The 19,895-nt window shown below is 38.4% G+C and overlaps 1 protein-coding gene across 2 annotated transcripts in view; it reads right to left on the reverse strand.

The window, feature by feature from the left end:
• The window catches only part of stk32a (serine/threonine kinase 32A), a 152,682-nt gene that overhangs the window by 51,210 nt on the left and 81,577 nt on the right, over positions 1 to 19,895 (reverse strand). The window contains exon 5 of one of the 2 annotated variants that reach the window (XM_028812730.2): positions 19,370 to 19,543. The exons of the other annotated variant lie outside the window; for it this stretch is intronic. Within the exon in view, the coding sequence (XP_028668563.1) occupies positions 19,370 to 19,543 (174 nt within the window). The remainder of the gene's footprint in view (positions 1 to 19,369; positions 19,544 to 19,895) is intronic. 2 annotated transcript variants of the gene reach the window in all.

The following is a 19,895-nucleotide window of genomic DNA, read 5'->3' on the forward strand; positions in this document are numbered from 1 at the left end:
CACTTCCGGGTCCGTTTTGGACTCCATAAAGGACACATCTGTCTTGATTTTCAAAACCCATTGCAGCCAGGGAAATTATACAGGTGGCTGCCACAAACCTTTTTTTTTTTTTTTTTTGTGTCGAGTCTGATCATTTCACAATAGTATTGTATATACTATAGTTCTATCCCGGCTAGCTCACCAAGTATAAGTTTATATGATAAAAAAACCATAACAGAAATATTCCAATAATGTGTTATTCAAGTGACTCATAGTACAGCCAAAATCGTATTCTGCAGTGCTGACACTATATCAGGCAATAAAGTGCGCTTGCCATCTCGCCTTACTCTTTCCTTTACACTACTACTCCATCAACACCTGTCCTGTTACAAAATGGTTAAACAGATTTGAGCATGGCACTATTTTTTTATGTACAAGAGGTGCATTTTTATTTGGTTTAAGATTATTTTCTTTGCTAAAGTTTGGAGAGGCTCTATAAAAAGAAGACTAACACTGCACTGCAGGGCGCAGCAGAAGCACGTAATGGCTCAAAAGACCTGGGTTCAGGTGATGGTCTTGAAGCTCGCTCTTTTTTTTTTTTTTCCACATACATTTTTTGCAACTACTCGGATTTCCTACAGCATCCTAAAAAGGGGTGTGTTACATTAATTGACAACAACAAATGGCCTCTGAGTGGTTGTATCCAGACTTAAGGCTGTAACTTCTAAAGCAGACATTAGCACCCCACAATCCTATAACGAAATAAGTGGGTACTGAAATGGATAAATATCCATTTGTGTTACAATATGATAGACTCATTATGAAAAGTCCTTCCATACATTTTGTAACCTGGTTTTTCACTTCACAGTCACAAGGAGCTTGTGCCCTTCCTTCCGGCACTGAGTATGAGGGGGCAAGCATCCTTGTACTTGGTTTCAGCCTATCACAGGGTAAGACAGTCAAAACTGTCAAGTTTAAAATAGCCAATTAAAATAATAAACACATCTTTGGGTTGTGGAAAGAGAACCAAAGTAACCCAGGAAAAGTCACCATGGATGTGGGGAGAATGTCCAAATTTAGCACACTTATTACCCTCCTGGAATTCAAACCCATTCTTCTGGGGCTGTGAAGCATCAGCACTAACTAACCACTGTGCCAAAGTGATGCTCATAACAAAATATGTCTTATGAAATTAAAGGTGATTATACAAAACTCTCACTCAGCCTGGCACAGTATGCAATAAAACACAAACTCCTTGGAGGGAGAAACTCCAAGCAAAACAGGAAAGCAGTCAAAAGTAATAAGTGATCCAGATGGAACTTCAAGAGCTTGTTCCTTATAATTCACTGTATAAAAGATAATATCTTTGTTTACAAATATGCGTATTTCTGCAGGTTTAATGTAGTTTGACTTTTAGTCCTGTACACTATGAATGACTCCGTACTATATAAATGTCCACAGTGCACATGAGGCTCGGAGTGCCAAACTGCCTCAAGGTTTATAGAAAAAAAAAAAAATCTGCATACCCAGTGAGCTGGCAACAGTACATTACTGCAGTGACATTATTAAAAATGGTGAAAAATGTCAGGACCTACAGAGAATGCAGTTTGTTGTTTTTTTGTGAAACGTGGTTAACAACTAACATCCCAGATTCTAACGAGGAGCTACCCGGGTTTAGCACAGTTAGAGCGGACAGAGACACAAATACCTGCGGCAAGTGGAAAGGAGGAGGTCTCGCTCTCTATGTCAATACAAGGTGGTGCAACTCTGGACATGTAAACGTCAAAATCTCCACATGCTGCAGGGACATCGAACTGTTGGCCGTAAGTCTGCGTCCCTATTACTTGCCCAGAGAGTTTGGACATGTCATTGTTGTTATTGTTTACATCCCTCCTCGGGCGGACATGGATATAGCGGGTGACATCATCCATTCTGCTGTTGCTAAACTGCAAATGCAGCACCCCGAGGCGCTTGTGCTAATTGCTGGAGACTTTAACCATGTGACGCTGGCCAAAATATTACCTGCCTTCTCCCAGTATGTGGATTGTAATACCCGGGGAAATAGTACAGTATGCAAACGTTAAAGACGCTGCCTGCACTTGGGAAAGCAGATCATAACCTGATTCTGCTTCAGCCTCAATACAAACCAAGAGTGAGGGAGCTACCTACAACCACACGCTCATTCAGGAAGTGGTCCCCAGAGGCAGAGCAGGATCTGAGAGACTGCTTTGGAACTACAGACTGGGATATCCTGCAGGGATCATACAGTGAGAACATTGAGGAGGCTGTTGACTGCACTACTGACTACATCAACTTCTGTATGGACATTGTAGTTCCAGTAAGAACAGTACGCTGCTATGCTAACAACAAGTCATGGATTACAAGTGACATCAAGGGCTTATTGAACCAGAAGAAAAGGGCTGTTAAAGGCGGTGATCTGCATGAGCTTAAGCGTGTGCAGAAGGAACTCCGAGTCCAGCTCAGGGCGGCGAAGGAGCAGTACAGGAGAAAGCTGGAGCAGAAGTTGCAGAATAACAAGAAGTGTGGAATGGGATGAAGATCATCACTGGCTGCAGCTCGAAGCGGGGTGCCACCATCGAGAGTGACGTGGAGAGAGCAAACCTGATGAACAACTTCTTTAACAGGTTTGACCACCCTAACCCACTCTCACCTCGGAGTACTGCACCCTCCATCCATCCTTCTGCTAATACCAGCATAGGAGAGAGTTTCCCCCCACCCACAATTACAGCAGCCCAGGTAAGCAGAGAGCTGAGGAGACTTCGTGCCAGCAAAGCAGTGGGTCCAGATGGAGTATCGCCACGACTGCTGAAGGCCTGTGTGCTGGAGCTGGGGAGTCCTCTACAGTGCATCTTCAGCCTGCTCCTTAGGGACAAGCTGACAGAGATGGGAGTAGATTCATACCTGGTAGCATGGATCGTGGACTATCTTACAAACAGACCTCAGTATGTGCGTCTTGGGAACTGCAGGTCTGACATTATGGTCAGCAACACAGGAGCGCCGCAGGGGACCGTACTTTCTCCGGTCCTGTTCAGCCTATATACATTGGACTTCCAATACAACTCAGAGTCCTGCCACGTGCAAAAGTTCACTTACGACGTTGCTATCGTGGTCTGCATCAAGAGTGGGTAGGAGGAGGAGTATAGGAACCTAATCAAGGACTTTGTTAAATGGTGAGACTCAAACCACCTACAACTGAACCCCTGTAAAACCAAGGAGCTGGTGGTGGATTTTAGGAGGCCCAGGCCCCTCATGGACCCTGTGATCATCAGAGATGACTGTGTGCAGAGGGTGCAGACCTATAAATACCTGGGAGTGCAGCTGGATGATAAACTGGACTGGACTGCCAATACTGATGCTCTGTGCAAGAGAGGACAGAGCCAACTATACTTCCTTAGAAGGCTGGCATCCTTCAACATCTGCAATAAGATGCTGCAGATGTTCTATCAGACGGTTGTGGCGAGCGCCCTCTTCTACGCAGTGGTGTGCTGGGGAGGCAGCATAAAGAAAAGGGACGCCTCACGCCTGGACAAACTGGTGAAAAAGGCAGGCTCTATTTTAGGCATGGAGATGGACAGCTTGACATCTGTGGCAGAGTGACGGGCGCTCCGCAGGCTCCTGTCAATCATGGACAATCCACTGCATGACATAGGAGCAGCTTCAGCGACAGACTGCTGTCACTGTCCTGCTTCACTGACAGACTGAGGAGATCGTTCCTCCCCCACACTATGCGACTCTTCAATTCCACCCGGGGGTGGGGGGGGGTGGGTGTAAATGTTAACATTATACAAAGTTATTGTCTGTTATACCTGCATTTTTATCACTCTTTAATATTTTTTTATCAGTATGCTGCTGCTGGAGTATGTGAATTTCCCCTTGGGATTAATAAAGTATCTATCTATCTATCTATCTATCTATCTATCTATCTATCTATCTATCTATCTATCTATCTATCTATCTATCTATCTATCTATCTATCTATCTATCTATCTATCTATCTATCTATCTATCAGTAGTAGTGTTGGTTGGCAGATGGCCTTTAGAGGGAGGGAGGGATAGAAAGAAGGAAGGCAAGCAGTACTGTGTTTGGTGTGGTTAATAGATTGTGGTTCTAAACAAGACAACTATTAAATAAAAAAGGAACAACCCAAGGTGTTAGCTATATGGTTATATGGTCATCTTTTTATACATATGTTTTTGAAAGCTAATCATTAAGAGAATGTCTATATTTACTCTCCCTTTTACTATTACAGAATACAGAGCCACAATGTCTTGCCAATTGTTAAGTATTGTTACAGGCACAGTGAGTTTTTGGAATGTTAGAACAATTTTGACGAGGACAAGCCATTCAACCCGTAAAGCTCACCTACCTCCTTCAGTTAATTTCCCCAGAATGGAATCAAATTTTTAAAGTCGTATTATGTACTGCACTACTTGGTAATCTATTCCATTTGTCTATGGTTCTGTGTTTGAAGAAACACTTTCTAATATTTGCGTCTTTGCTTAATATGTTTCCATCTGTGTCCGTGTGTTCTTACTGAAGGATTCATTTAAAACAACAGTTGGGATCCACTGTGCTAACCCACCTTCATAGTTTTAAACATATCATCATGTCACTTCTTAATCTCCCTTTTATTAAACTGAAATTGTTCAACTCCTTCAGTCTCATAACTCACAGTCCTGTGATCAGTCTAGTTCTCCTTCTCTGTTTTGTTCATGGTTTATGTTAGCATTGTTGATTCTTTAATTTTGTTATGTTTAAGCATCTTTTACTATGTACTGTGTACCAAGAGTTGGGACCACCTGCCCATCTCTGTCAAGGGACTGCCCTCAACCCTATAAAGGCTGAGGAAAACCCACAGTCCCTTGCAGTTTATTATAAGTGTGCTTATAGTAAGCTTCTCTGTGATTATTTTGTGCTTTTGAGAATCTTCTGGATTTTGTATCATTGCTCTGCTTTTTGACTTTGCTGTCTGGATTGTATTTTTGGATTTGTTTGCACTAGATTGACTTCATGTTTCAAGTAACTTCTTTTGCTTTGCTCTCCTCAGAGCTTGTTTTTGTGCAACAGAGTATTTTTGTGAAAATCTTTTTATTTTATAAAGATTCTTTTTTGCCCCTTTTGATTACTATCCGGGATTTAACAGTGTTTCCCACTCTAGAAGGAATTTTAAGTCATTGTTTGTGACTTTCGTGCTTGGGAATTCTTTAATTCAATAGAAAAAGCAGTGGCAAATTTTCTAACTCATCAGTCTTAAAGAGAAACATTCTGCGCGACTTCAGTTACTGATAACTTTACTATTTACCACTTTAGCTCGAATATTTTGTATATTTTCCTCTTTTACTGCTCAGATAAGGCAGAGTGTCCTGCACAGCAACAGCTTGCAGCTAAATGCTTATAAAAGCAGGGCTGATGGCAGCTTATGTGAAGCTCTGCCACATTTTTCGTTCTACTTCTACAGCCCATTTCAGGTAGATTAACTTTGTGACCATGAAAGTAAATAATGAAAGCATGGAACACAAAAAGTCATAACTTATCTAGAAATGAATGAAATAAGAAAGATGCTATACTGTATATGCATGTCTCTACAGGCACAGTTTGAATAAACATGCACGGTTTCATTGTCTGCAGATTATAATGCTTTACTATTTCACTGACACTACAGTTTTATTAGGAAACCATCACAATTAACTACTATCCATCATGGTCTGTTGTAGCCAAGCCAGCAATTTTAGTTGGATACTTAAATATAAATTGTAATTCTCCAGTAGGTATTCCAATTAACTATAAACCATTCACATCCAAAAATTAATAATGTTAAATTAATTAATGAAATTTTGATATCACTAGAGTTAGAACCTTCTGTCTATTTCGGCCACCACACACCTATTTGAGTGCATTTTTAAGCATATAATATTGTAAAATGGCAAACACGTATTATACTAATCAATGTACAGTAATTACATTCTGTTATCACTAATATTTTTGGACTGCATGTTACAAAAATATTTTATAAACAAAAATGTATGATCTGTCTCTGAAAAGGTAAGAAAAAAAGAAGTACCATCTTTTAAAATGGTTAAATAAGTCCCCAAATGCATCTGAATGTTGCACTATGCATACGTTTTCTGTAAAATGCCCTGCCATAGACTGATACCTACTGCTGCTGCTGGAGTAGGCACTGGGACTGTGAATTAGATTAAATTGATTTGAGAATATCATGTTTTACATTTTATATGCTTTACAGCAGGTCTGCAATGGCTATTCTAAATCTAATCTAATCTTGTGACTAAAGGGTAATTTTATTTTATAACTCAAAGGAATTCTTATTTAGACTTCCTGTTTCCAAACACAGCAGGTGTGTCTGAAAGAGGGCTCTCATAATGTGTTCTGGAAAGGTGCAAGTGCCTCATACATTTGAGTTTAGACAGATTTTTTAATAAGTGGTTCCTTCATACATTCAGTTGAATTGTTTGTTTAATAATGTACCTCTTTTCTTTGATTCTGCATCTTCGAGCATTCACACATACTTTTCACCTTTGAATTTCTCCTTAGTTTAATAAAGTTCATTCACCCATTATTGAATTCATGTAGTCCAGTTCAGTTCTTTGGGGTAGATTTGAACGCGAAATAGGAATCAACTCAGCAAGGGTCAGACTATCACAGGGCACAATGATAGACACACTCATGCCTGAATGGAAAATTTAAAGTCGCTAATTAACCTGATGCACATTTCTTTGGCATGGGTGATCCCACAGCATCTCTAAAGCGCCACTATTTCACTGTTTCATTTAAGATTTATCTTTACATTTTAAAGGCAGTATTATTGCTCAGCTTTCATCATCCTGTTATTTCCTAGTGGTTTCCATTATTGTACTGGATGACTTATACAATCAGTTAATTTATGAAGTTCACAGTATGCAAGCTGCTGATGATCAGAATGTCATATTACTAGAAACTGGCTGTATAGTGAGGAATAGATGTGACTAAACAAAAGTAAAAGAACAATGACAAACAGAGAGGGCCCGAAAGAGAGAGCATGTTAATTTGTGTTCTACAGGTAAAATGTAACATGTAACAATTACTTTGTTGCAATTTTTAAACCTACATACTTATTCAGAAAAACTAACAAGAAGCCAAATTAGAGAGCATTTCAATTACTAGATAAAATTATTTTCTGATTAAAAGCTTCAGCAGCTAACTGTTCCTTTCCGGAAAGAGTGTCAGACTTGCTCAGGGTGTACACTGCCTGAAAACGCTTTACAAGGGATGTAATACAATAGAGCTTAAATAGCAGGGTTGGGTTCCCAGAGCGTGTCATAGGTTGGGCTAAAATTAATCCCCACAATTTAACATTTAGAATGAGTTTTGGCGTGAATATTTGACATTGGCTATACCCACGCTCATTTTACATTCTAATTAACTCTTCTACTGTAGTGATGCTACCTTTACTATAATATCTGTCCATTTTTATTGATAATTTACTCATATACTGTACGTAAATTTTGTTTATTTTGAAAGGCTTTTATTGATAATAATTTCCCAGTGATTGGTTACATGGTCACTTCTGGGGCCTCAGTATAAAACTTGTTTATGATGAGAAACGTGCATAGACCATTTCTTGCACAAAAGATCTGGATTTGTAAAGCATGAACTTGGCGTTGAAATTGACTTAAGGTTACAGAAGGTTTCAACCATCCGTAACTCCTATGCAGACTGTTTAGTGTTGGCATTTTAGCGACTCCAGCCAGGAGGACAATGAAGTGAACAGAAACTCTCCTTTCCGTACTCATTTCATTTATGCATTAGTTACATTCTGATGTCAGTCCATTCATCCTCCCATCCACTAATTTTCTAAACAGCCTGTTTGTTCTAAACATGAAATGGAACAGGGGTCGCATGATTTTTATGTGATGACCCCTGAAATGTAGGCTACAATTCATCTTATAATTTTAAGTTGATCATCATAGATACTGTTTCAAAATAGCGAGAGGTAAGAAATACTATAGTGTGATCTATCTACAGAGAAACCATGCTGTGCAGGTTGTGATGGCAGTGTGATGGTTAGCATGGTTACCTTTCATCTAAGAAATCTGGGTTTAGTTCCTGACTATTGCAGTTAACTTTTTAATTAAACCGTTTTCTACACATTTCCTCTATCATTGGCCCAGGCTGCCCTGGGCTGTGCCATATGTTCAGCAGGGTTATTTAGATAGATAGATACTTTATTAATCACAAGGGGAAATTCACATACTACAGCAGCAGCATATTGATAAAAAACAATATTAAAGAGTGATAAAAATGCAGTTTAGTGTGATTTTGGAAAAAAAAAAAGAATATTGTATGGAAAGGGCTTTTCCAAAACTAAAAATAGGTATGTATTAAATTCAACAAGTTTTGAGGATAATAATGTTTCTCAACCTGGAAATGCTGGGTAACTTGGGTAGTGCCCGATGAAAAGAGGTTTTAATATGAAGTGTGGAAACATTACAAAAACGGGCATCATTCCCGTGGTAATGTAAAGTAATGGCTCAAGTGGCATTGCATTACTGTCCACAGTTGAATACTGTACGATAGTAAAACATATAGAAAGAACACCACTGGAGAAGAGTTACTCCAAGCTGTCAGAAATACGAGAGCTGTTTCAACATGGCTCCCTTTGCTCCCTTTCAGCATGACCAATATAAAAAAGGAGAAAAAAAAAAAAACCTGAGTAAGAGGCACACAAAGCCGGGAACGTGATCTGAGTGGCTTTTGTTCTACTCGGCTGGTCTGACAAGCTATTACTAGCATCTAATAGCCTAATTACATCACCTGTTAGAAGGAGCGGAGTAACTGAGAAGTGCTCAGTGTAACCTAATAGTGCCTCAGAAGATCCTCTCGTCTTTGTATGCTTGTGTGTTTGTTTGCCGTGTGCAGTGTAGATTAAACTGGGAGGATCCACAGGTAAAAGTATTTCTTGCTGTACTGAATATTACTATCTCAATGTCTACCCTTAGAGAAGGGATCTTTGCTTATTTTAGAAGTATGTGTTTCTCTCAGTTAAAGTAATGTGAATTAATTGGCTTTATTAGGGAAAATCATTCAAATTATTTTACTTATTTTAGCCCAAATATTGGATAGATTATGGATGAATGGTGTACAATACATGTTGAACTACTAAGCATTTATTGAATGAACACACAGTATATTTTTTGCCTTGTGGTGTTTGACATTATTCACCATTTATCTAACTTTTTTTTTGGTGCAACACTAAACCTACAGACAGCTTACTTAACAGCTAACCAAATGAGAATCATATACTAAATTATCATCACTCAATTATGAAACATGCTCTTATAATGAACTGCTGTTCCATTAATGTTTGGTTTCTGTTTGAGCAATGAGGCTATGTCCACACTGCTACAAATAATTATCAAATAAAAATGCAGTTTTTAAACAAAAACGATCCCCATCCCCACTGACGTTTTCACATAGTTTATGAAATGTGTCTGCCCACATTAAAACAACTGAAAACATGTACGATGCAGCCATTCATCTGCCCTGGGCATGTGTGCATTGGTGGAAATGGGAAGATGAAGGGATGGTTGTCCACCAGTTGCAGGATTTGTCACTAAATCATAGCCACCAGTAAATTATTTACCTGTTGTGCATGTATGCAGCATTTAAAATTGTACAAAATGCAATTTTGATACATACTGGTAAGCAAGCAACAAGTGCCATGGAAAGCAACTACTCTATGTCTGGTATGCTGGAATATGGTTTTCTTCCATGAAGGGAGACCAACGAGCAAGTGAGATGTTCTGATGAGCAGGATCCAATCCGGGAAGGGCCACAGAAAAGGCATGAAATGATCAGAGTGTAATTGGAGCCTGCGTTTTCAAAACTCCACATTTTCACTCATCTACATTACATCAGCGAGCTGGCACTTTCATAAAGCGCTCCGGAGAATGCTTTCAAAATTCTCAGTTTTCAGAGCCTAAAATTATAGTGTGGGTGAAATGCAAAAACAGAGATTAATAGATAGATAGAACTTTATTTTATGTCTGTCATTTTTTAAACAAAAATGTACTAGTATGGAGTCAGCCAGTGGCTGTAACTTTCCTCCTGCTCCATGACTCAGTAATTGGGAGAAATGATTTTGATAATGGACAAATGGATGGATTTTTAATTCTACTTAGCTAGTTGATGGTGTAATGGTGGCTCAGTGGTTGGAAGTATGGTTTTACAGTTTAAGGAATCACGATCTGGTTGCCATTGATGTGCAGTTTGCAAATTCTCCAGGCACTCTGGTGTTCCAGACAGATTCTAAAGATGCAAGTTGTGTAATTTGCCACTCTGAATTGGTGGTGTATGAGTTGGAGCATTCTCCTTGTGTCCACAATGGTTTTCTCCCACTATTTTGTATTACTGTCACATCCCAAAGATGTGAGGAGTACATTAAAAGGACTGGTACAAGTGAGTGTAAGTGTGTCCAGTTGACTGAATTGTACCGTGGTCTGCTAGAAGGGTCTGCATCCCAGAGAGTCTCTAATGAAAAATGTGTATGCCAAAAATGTGTAGAGTGATGAATTTATTGGTCCTTAATGCTCCTCTGCTATCAGTTTGTCTGCACAATCTAAACACAAGTTGTTAATTCCTTAGATTTGCTTTTTTATTTTCAGTAGGTAAAAAAAGCAGTGAGCCAAGTGAAATAAAATATAAGGGACTTGGATTCTTAATTAAAACAGTAAAAACAGCTAAACTTGATGCTGTGTAATTTTGCATGTTTTTTCTGAGGGTTTTCTTTTTTTTTTGAGAGAAGTGTCACAGCTTGAGTTGATTCCTGTCTTGTGCTAAAAGTTGTCTGTCCTGGAATTCTGATAAATGGGTACAGTGAATGTATAGATAGATGGATATTCTCTGTCTTTGCACCATGCACTGGACTATCTACAGTATGGGAGAATTGTCTAGTTTTGATAGATATTGAATGAGTGTAAAGATTGATTCTGAGTGTTACAAATACAAGTATAGTTTTCCTTTGAAATATTTATGCCTGGACCTTTCCATTTTGGTCATGACTGTGTCCCTTCACACACATGAGCTGGTACTGCTAACACAAGTTATTCTGAACTTGATGTGGATCTTGTGTTGTTGTTTCTCTATAAAATTGATAGTCAAGGAAGATTAAGTTATCTTGATTGTTTTTTAAATAAATAAGCAACTAATTTTTTTGCATGAGGTTTACAAACTCATTCATTATTCCATTATAACTTTACAAGTGAGAAGTGTCTTATTAATTTCTTTTTTCACTAATTAAACCACAGCTTGCTCTGTTAACCTTGGCTAGCTCTACACTTTTATGACCATGTTTGATTGGCAGTCAAATAATAATAAAGCAACACTTCATACACTCAAATTTATGCATCGCTCATTTGAAGTGCTGGAAGACACTATTACTGAAATTTGATCTTTTAGGAAACTGTAGTGTCTCACAAATTGGTAGAGAAGTCAGATGCCTTCAAATGAGTATCACATTGCTGTTATGGTAGGATATACTGTTTATTTTCCCACTCTTTTTCTTCTTGTTCTGACCTAGTAATCTTCCAAGGAATAACGGCAATCCTGTTCTCAAGAAGCTGATCCCACAATGATCTGCCTCTTTCCACCATTTCCAAGAGTCACTGAGCAGTGATCATCTTGGGACCTTCAGTGTCTTGGTGCTTCATCTATCAAATTTGTGCTAATGAACAGTTTCACAGTCGAGTGACAAGTGGTGTTATACAGTTTAGTGGTCTTGCACTTGATTGACCTAAAGTGTTTATAAGATGGAAAGAGAATGAATGGAGGATGGCACAGGCGCAACAATCAAGATAAGCTTTACACATTTTGTTTATATAGAACAATTTACATAACTTTAAATAAGAGACTTCCATTAGAAAAAGGTTTCACAAAAGAGTGAGATGGCACCATGGCGGCACATGATAGTAGAAGCGCTTAACAGAGGACTGCAAAGGAAGGGTCTCCCAAACTGGGAAATCCAAGTCACAATCTTATGTTCCCTACCAATGAAACAGTATGCCTTAGCACTTGAAGTGAAGGTATGCCCTGTCACTAAATTCCCAAGGGTAACACTTGCAGTGATATCTTTACATAGTACAATGTGTGACAGTTTGAGGTCTCTTTTTGTCCTCTTGAACCCTCTGACACGACTCCAGACACCAGGTAAAAGTCCAAATACTACCTTTATTTGAACAATACAGTGCACAAAGCACCCTCCACTCCACAATACTCATAAATCAATAAACAATACTCTAATCAATCCTCCACACTCCCAGACACTTTTCCACCCTTCCTCCCAGCTCAACTCAGTGTATTGGTTTCCCAGAGTCCTTTATATAGTCCATAACCCAGAAGTGTTTCTCCCTTCTGTCCATGTGATCATGAACACTTCCGGGTCGTATAAAAAGCTCCTTTCTTCAACCCGGAAGCACGTCGTTTTCTCTTGTCATGTGATCATGACGCACCTCCGGGTTATAGGGCAAGTAAGAGTCCGGCAGCCTCCCCACAGCGACTCCTGGTGGTCCCCATGGTATCCAGCAGGGCTGTGCATATAAACTACAAAGTCCATGAAGCCCTGCTGGAATTCGGGGAACGTCCACGCTGTTGGGAGAGCTCCACCTGGCGGCCTGGGGGTGAGGGCCAGAATATTTAGCCGGCCACACACCACAAATGAAATTCTTACTTGTATATCTCCTCAGAACAGTGATAATAATGAAATACCAACAAAAGACACAGAAAAATAGAATGTTTCATATATATAATTGTAAACAATATGTAGTCTATGCAAGAATAAGCATTTGTTGCTATTACTGGCTGTTCAGTGACCTGTCTGTAAACCTGTTGATGTGAATGCAAATAGTCATTTATCATTTACCATAAAGGAGGAGTGAGTAAACTGACTGTGCAGGATGGCCAAGGTTATTAATAATCTTATTTGTTACTTTTGTCCTGAACAGAAGGCAGCTGGATGCAGGTAATATTGTGTGCCACCTTCACCACGTTTTGCAGTGTTTCACATCTTCTGGCTGTGAACACTGGCTTATAAAAAAAGTTCTTATTTGCCAATGTGCTACCGTCTCTTTCTATCCTTTAGCTAATTCTTCCCACCATCTGTGCCACCTAGACAGAGAGCCACCAGGTAGTCAAAGCAAAATAAATGAATTATTACCCAGGTTGCATTAATATTATTTTGCCAGCACATGCATTATCTATAATGCCTGAATAAATGTGTAACTCTCTCCTGCCTATTCTGGTGCTCCATATTGTTTCTTGAGGTCCTAAATACAAAAGGTAGAGTAACATATGAAGGCTGTAGCAGGGATTTAGAAGCATTTTGGTCAGGTCTACATAATGAAGAGTGTAAAGGGGGGAATAGAGTCACCCTGGGGTCCTTCCAAGACAAATCAACTCCTAATAGAATTGTTCTGCAGGTGTAACACATTAAGGTGCAGATCATAAAATCTGATATTGCGTAATATGTAGAATTAGTAGATTAGCAGGTAAGAGAATTGTGTGCTGCTGTGGAAAAATAACATACAATAGACACTGTAAACCTGAGAGTACTGTATATCTAGACTTGAATCCATAGCCATTCTACACAACAGCTCTCATTAGATGGCTATTCCAAGCCATATTCCTCTATAGTGCCCACTTCAAACTTACACATACACATACACACACACACACACACACACAGAATGAGTCCGGGATATGCAAGGAAACCTTCGGAATTTAAGCAACATGTACTTTCCATATTCTAATCAGACCAATTTGTCATAGAGATGAAGTTATATTATATTCTCTGCCTGCAGGATATTTAACCTATGTAATCTACACATAATCCTGAAGGAATTCACACATGTAAACTAACAATTTATATTTGGGGTCAGAATACATTCCTGCATTTAGCTGTCGAATTGAGAAATTTTAATAATAAAAGAAACCGTTAATGTTTTGCCATTGCTGCTTGCTACAGTAGTTCAATTGGCTATAATTTTTTTCTATCATGATTGGATATAAAATAGTGAAAAAATTTTATAATTGTTTATAAAAACATGCATAAAAGCAACTGCAGCTATGGTGAGATATTTGCATTATAAACGTGTAGAAGAGTCATTTGGAAACACAAAGGTATCAAGAAAAGTTTCAATTCCACTTAGACTTAATGATGATGAATATCTAAAGCAACATGGCTTTATAGCTTTTTTACATAATATGGATGAAAGATGGCAAATAGCTTTTCATTTTTGGTGAGTAAAAAAAACAAAAAATAAATCAATTATTTATCTCTTCCTCCATTTTCAAACCTTGAACAAGGGATGCAGAAAAACAGCAGCAATTGACGCAAGCCAGAATAACATCTTGAAGCATTTTGAAAATAGATAGATAGATAGATAGATAGATAGATAGATACTTTATTAATCCCAGGGGGAAATTCACATAAAAAAAAAAAAAGAAAGGCGAGTCTCGGCGTGTAAAAATCCATGCCCATGTTGTAAAAGTAAGTGTATCCAGGGAACGAATCCACATAAAATAAAGTGGTAGGAGTGATCAATAAATAAAAATAGAAAAATAAAAGTAGAAAAATACACATATATATACAGTCATACACGGAGCTGCTGAAAAGGCTGCCACTCTCGGCGGCGCCGGATGCCACTCAACCTCCGAGCTTGTCTGTGTGCCTGTGAGTTTGTTTGTCATTTAGTTTAAGAAGTCCTTAACCACATAACCAAAAACCAGAAATTGTATGTTCAGGCCAGTTTTAAAAGCTACTTCATTCTCTTTCTCAAATCTTTGTCAGCCTTAAACAGAAGAAGTTCCTGCTCTGAGGGAACAGACTTCACAGTTAAGACGCACCATCCTGGGATTGATCCTGGCACCAAAGTACTGTCAAACGAGTTGTTTAAAATGTGTTGTATGACATATGCCATATTACAGTGTTCATGATATAGCTGTTTGTATCAGTTCACCACAAAAAAGGCAATTTTAAGCATCTATGAGAAGAGTCTTAAATCTTATGCTGTAAATGGACCATATGGAGTGGGGAGGGGGTTATGCGTCAACATGCTTCACTCTGCCATTGTATCAGAACAGGTGCAAATAAATATAATTGTTACCTTATTTAATGTGCATGCATAAAATGCGAAAAGCATCTACTATCCAATGAGATCTGTCTTGACTGTCTCTCTGTCAGGCTGTCTGTTTACATGAAATCACTTGGCTACCAGTTGACCAATTTCACTGAGTCTTGGTAAACTTGTTCTTTAAAGAAATTTGTCTGGAAAGTTCATTAATTACTGAGATATCTCAAATGGAGAGCTGCAAAAATTTGTAAGGTCTCAAAAACACCTGTTTGAAAAGCTTTGGTGAATTTTGAAAATTAAAGAAACATTCTGTGTGATTTCAATTACTGATTAATTTACTGTTTCAAAATTATCCTAAGAGAGGTAATTTTACTTATATATTTTGTATAGTTTCCTCATTTTACTTGTCCATTAGCTGTTCCTGACAGCAAAACAATAGTTGAGTTGGAATTTGTTGTCTATCTATATTTCAATCAAAACAAGCTTATTTTGTGATTAATTTTAAATACATAATATTGTAAAATCTCTCTATTATAAAAAAAAAAATCCTGGAGAGAAACAGTAGGGCGTCGAGACGTGATCTTCACGTTAAGATCATGGAAGACAGTTAAAAGACCCGCGAAGACCTTAAACATGAGACATTGTGCCAAGAGATTCAGAAAATAAGGAAAGTAATTATCAGCCCTTAACAAGTGGAATTGAAACAAAGCACATCCAATCGGACTCTGAATTAAAAGACAGAGTAAAAGACAAAGTAGAACTTCATAAACACGTTCACAAATGTTGGTGCTATACACATGCAGAGCAGATTATGAAAGCAGTGGAATTCGAAAGGCTCAAAAAAAAATACGTATGCGCAATACAAATGTGGAGAAAGTTAAAGAATATGAAAGTAGGAAAATTAGAAAGTATAAAAAAAAGAAAGTAAAGATCGCAGTAACGCAAACAAATGGAAATTATTACTTGAAAAAGGGAAAATAATCACCACAGACCAGGGGCCTCATGTATAAACGGTGCGTACGCACAGAAATGTTGTGTAAGAACGTTTCCACGTTCAAATCGCGATGTATAAAACCTACGCTTGGCGTAAGCCACATACTTTTCCATGGTACCTCATACCCTGTCGTACGCAAGTTCTCCGCTCGGTTTTGCAGACTGGCGGTACCCAGCGTCAAAGCAGTGCTACTGTTCCTGTGTGGTTACCCTTTCTTAGATCAACATCCACGACGCTGGCTTTATCAAATACACTGAAATTAACCGTATGTCGTTCATAAATTTAATGCATTTGATTGTAATTAACCTGTAACAATATAATGGCCCACAGAATGGTCAAACTATTCTAAATACCATAACTGCTTTAGCGTTGTTACTCTCACTGCACCGTCTTCTTCTTCTGTCAGCTGCTCCCGTTAGGGGTTGCCACAGCGGATCATCTTTTTCCATATTACTTGCACTGCACCACTCGGAGTATTTATATCACTGTATCTGAGTGTGAATCACAGATCTACAGTGATTGGAAAGAGAATTATCAGTATACAGCATCAAGCACTCGCTGCCTCAGCGATTCGCTATTTGAACTGCTCTCATCTGACCAACGCTTCACAAACAGTTTCATCCCAAGAACTATACACGCACTCAATCAGTCCATCAAGTGCTCCTTGTAGAACTGTTTGTACTTGCAAGTTACCTTGAGGTAATTGTACTTATGATACAGTTATAATATTGCACAACCTGAGCCACTTTATAAAGCGTGTATTTACATATGATGGCGATATCATTTTTAAGATGAAATGCAGCAAAATATGTTGATTATATTATACAGATAAAACTTTAACTAGACGGTGCCACAGCACTAGCGAGCTTGAGTTTGGTTCTCGGTTTGTTCGTGCCTCGCGCTGTTTTCATGCTGTGGCTGGCGCGACACTGGAAGGATAGATGGATAGAATAATTAAACATTACGAAGATATTTCGATGTTCCTTAAACGTTTTGAAGAATCGGCGTTCTAAGCTTACAGATGGCTTAACGTCTATTACAGAGCTGATTATGTGGTGATTGGGTATTTGGAGAAAGAAAAGTAAGGATAGGAATTGGGGGTTAGTACATTTCAAAAAGACAGTACTTCTGTAATAAAGCATTTCATTGAAAGTCACGCATGACCAATCACTGCGCCACCGTGTTCCCATGTTTAATAACATGCTTTAACTCATATCATCATGAAAATGATATCACGTGTACTTCTCAGTATTTTAATTACTCAGAGAGCTGTAATATTACAAACGTAATGGATTCTGTGTCCTGTTGGAGGAAGAGCACGTAGTGATTCAGGCACATTGAGCACTTATAAGATCAAATACACAACAAAGCATTTAATGTGCTACTTTAGTTATGATGGGATTTGAGAAACTAGTAAATTAAACAATTTTAAGATGAAGTTTATGATGTTCTACTTTAATGACAAAATAAACTATGTGATTAAAGTGGAAATTTCGAGATTAAAGTTGACATTTTGTGCTTTTTTCACACTGTGTGCCTTTTTTTCACTGTACCCTAATAAGCTTTCATATGACACTCGAGACGTTGGGCTACGAGTCCCCTTTTCACACCGACTTTGATATGTGACAACTTTATTTCGGGCACTGTGCGACTTTGTGAACTTGAGCTTTCGAGTTTCTCTGACACGCTATGTCACTCGATCAACTTCCTTTTGTTGCTTATATAACTGTTTAAACCAACAAATAGTACGTTTTTCTTTGCCTCCATTTGGTATTCGCTGAAATTCTTCTATTTTTCCTCGTACTTTGCCATTGCCTTTTCACAGAACGCTGGGCTTAAGGGCTATTTATATTGATTTGCATATTCAAAGAGGCGTAATTCTGGGAGGAGTTGGGGCGGGACAGCAAGCATGTGCACGTGCGTTTATTTCCATGCTGAGCAGGATTTATTTAGTGGAAGAACGCGGAAGTTGGTGAACGTACAGATTCCTGCATCTGGATTTTTCTGTGCGTAAGCACATTTCGGCTTTTGTGCTTACGTCATGTTATAGTGCAAATTCTACGCACGGCGTTATGCATGAGGCCCCAGGTGTCATTGAAAAAAAAGCCGGACAAAGCGAGGTCAGAAATAAAAGACAGAGTAGAAAACAAAGTAAAACGTCATAAAGAGGTTACAAAACAAAGGGGCCAAACACATGCAGAACAGGTTAGAGATAATGAAAACTGGAATTCAAAAGACTAAAAAAAAAACGCGTGAAACACATGCAGAGCAAGATACAGAATATGAAAGCAGAAAAAAACGAAAGTGTCAAAAAAAGAAAGTAAACATTGCATTAGTGCCATAAAGGAGAAATTATTACTCGGAGAAATGACTAAGAGGCGAATAGAGATCGAATATATGGACGCAGGTGATATGTCAGAAGTATGTAAATATTGTAAGGCTTTGAAGTTTAAGTCAGAGAATTTCAAACACGTATTTTACCTCACATGCATTTATTGGTTACTTTGCAAAAAAAATTATTAACTGCCAATGATGTAGATCGTTTTGTCAGTGCTGAAATTCCAAACAGAGAAACCTATCCTGAATTATGGTACAAAGTCATTAAACACATGTCTCACGGACCTCATTTAAAAGATTCAGCATATTGGGACTCGAAAGATTCCAAATATTGTTTTTACATAACTTCTGAAATAAAAGTGAAACTAATGAAATAGCAACAATTCAAAGAAAAAAAAATCTTAAAAGTGTATATGTGGAAAACCAAGCACGGGGGTTGGCGAGCGAAGCGAGCAGGGGGCATAGCCCCCTAGTTACATAAAAATTTAAAATGTTCCATGTTTCAAAACAGTTACCCAAGTCCCTTGATGCACCTGATTGTTATGCCATGTGTATATTTTTTAACTTGTTAAAGTAAATGAGCATGCAACATCATGGCTTCTTCTCAGTAATGACATGACTTGTGATTCAGAAGTGTAGAGAGCACCTTGAAAATTCTTGTTGATGGTGCTTTGCATTGCACTGTGGTGCCACCTCAGAACATGGAGTAGCACTAGCCTGGCTAAATGCTACAAGCATGCCAATGATTAAATTTAAAAAGGCTGGCCATTCCAAAAAGTTGTGGCAGCAGACGGGTCAACCCACTGACAGTTTCACCTTTAACAAAATAGTGGCCTCTGGCTTCAAGGCATGAGACCCCCTTTTAAAATCTTACATGATCTTAAGTGAACCAGTAGTAAAAAAATGAAAGCTGACCTGTGAATGATGTGCTTGCTTCGCAGGTAGCCAAGAGCCAGGGCAATCTCAGAAATATACAGTTTGACAGTTGTTTCTGTGAAGTGAACATTTTGTTGCAGGTGATATCTTAAATCTCCTCCAAGCAGCAGGTCAACAACCATAAACATGTCTTCGACATCCTGAAAGGCAAACCTTTAAAAAAAAAAAAAAAAAAAAGGTTGGGACATGTTGGTAATTGGGAGGTAAGAATAAGTGTGTACATTTGTGCCATTCAATTTTTGCATTCTATTGTTTTTCTTAGACCAGAGTGTAAAATGAGCATCATAAACAATTTAATGAAATTGGGTTAGATGTAATTCATCTATCCATTCATCCATTTTCAGTACCTTCTTGTTCTTTTCCTTGGTCATGGGAAGATTGAACCTGTTTCAGAGAAGACTACACTAGACATGGGGTAAAAGTCCATCACACAGCACACAAACATCTGACTAGTTTTTACCTGTCATCTTAAATAACCTGCAAATATCTTGGATATAGGAGGAAA

This window comes from Erpetoichthys calabaricus, chromosome 11, assembly GCF_900747795.2.
Source record: "Erpetoichthys calabaricus chromosome 11, fErpCal1.3, whole genome shotgun sequence".
In the NCBI taxonomy this organism is placed as follows: Eukaryota; Metazoa; Chordata; class Cladistia; order Polypteriformes; family Polypteridae; genus Erpetoichthys; species Erpetoichthys calabaricus.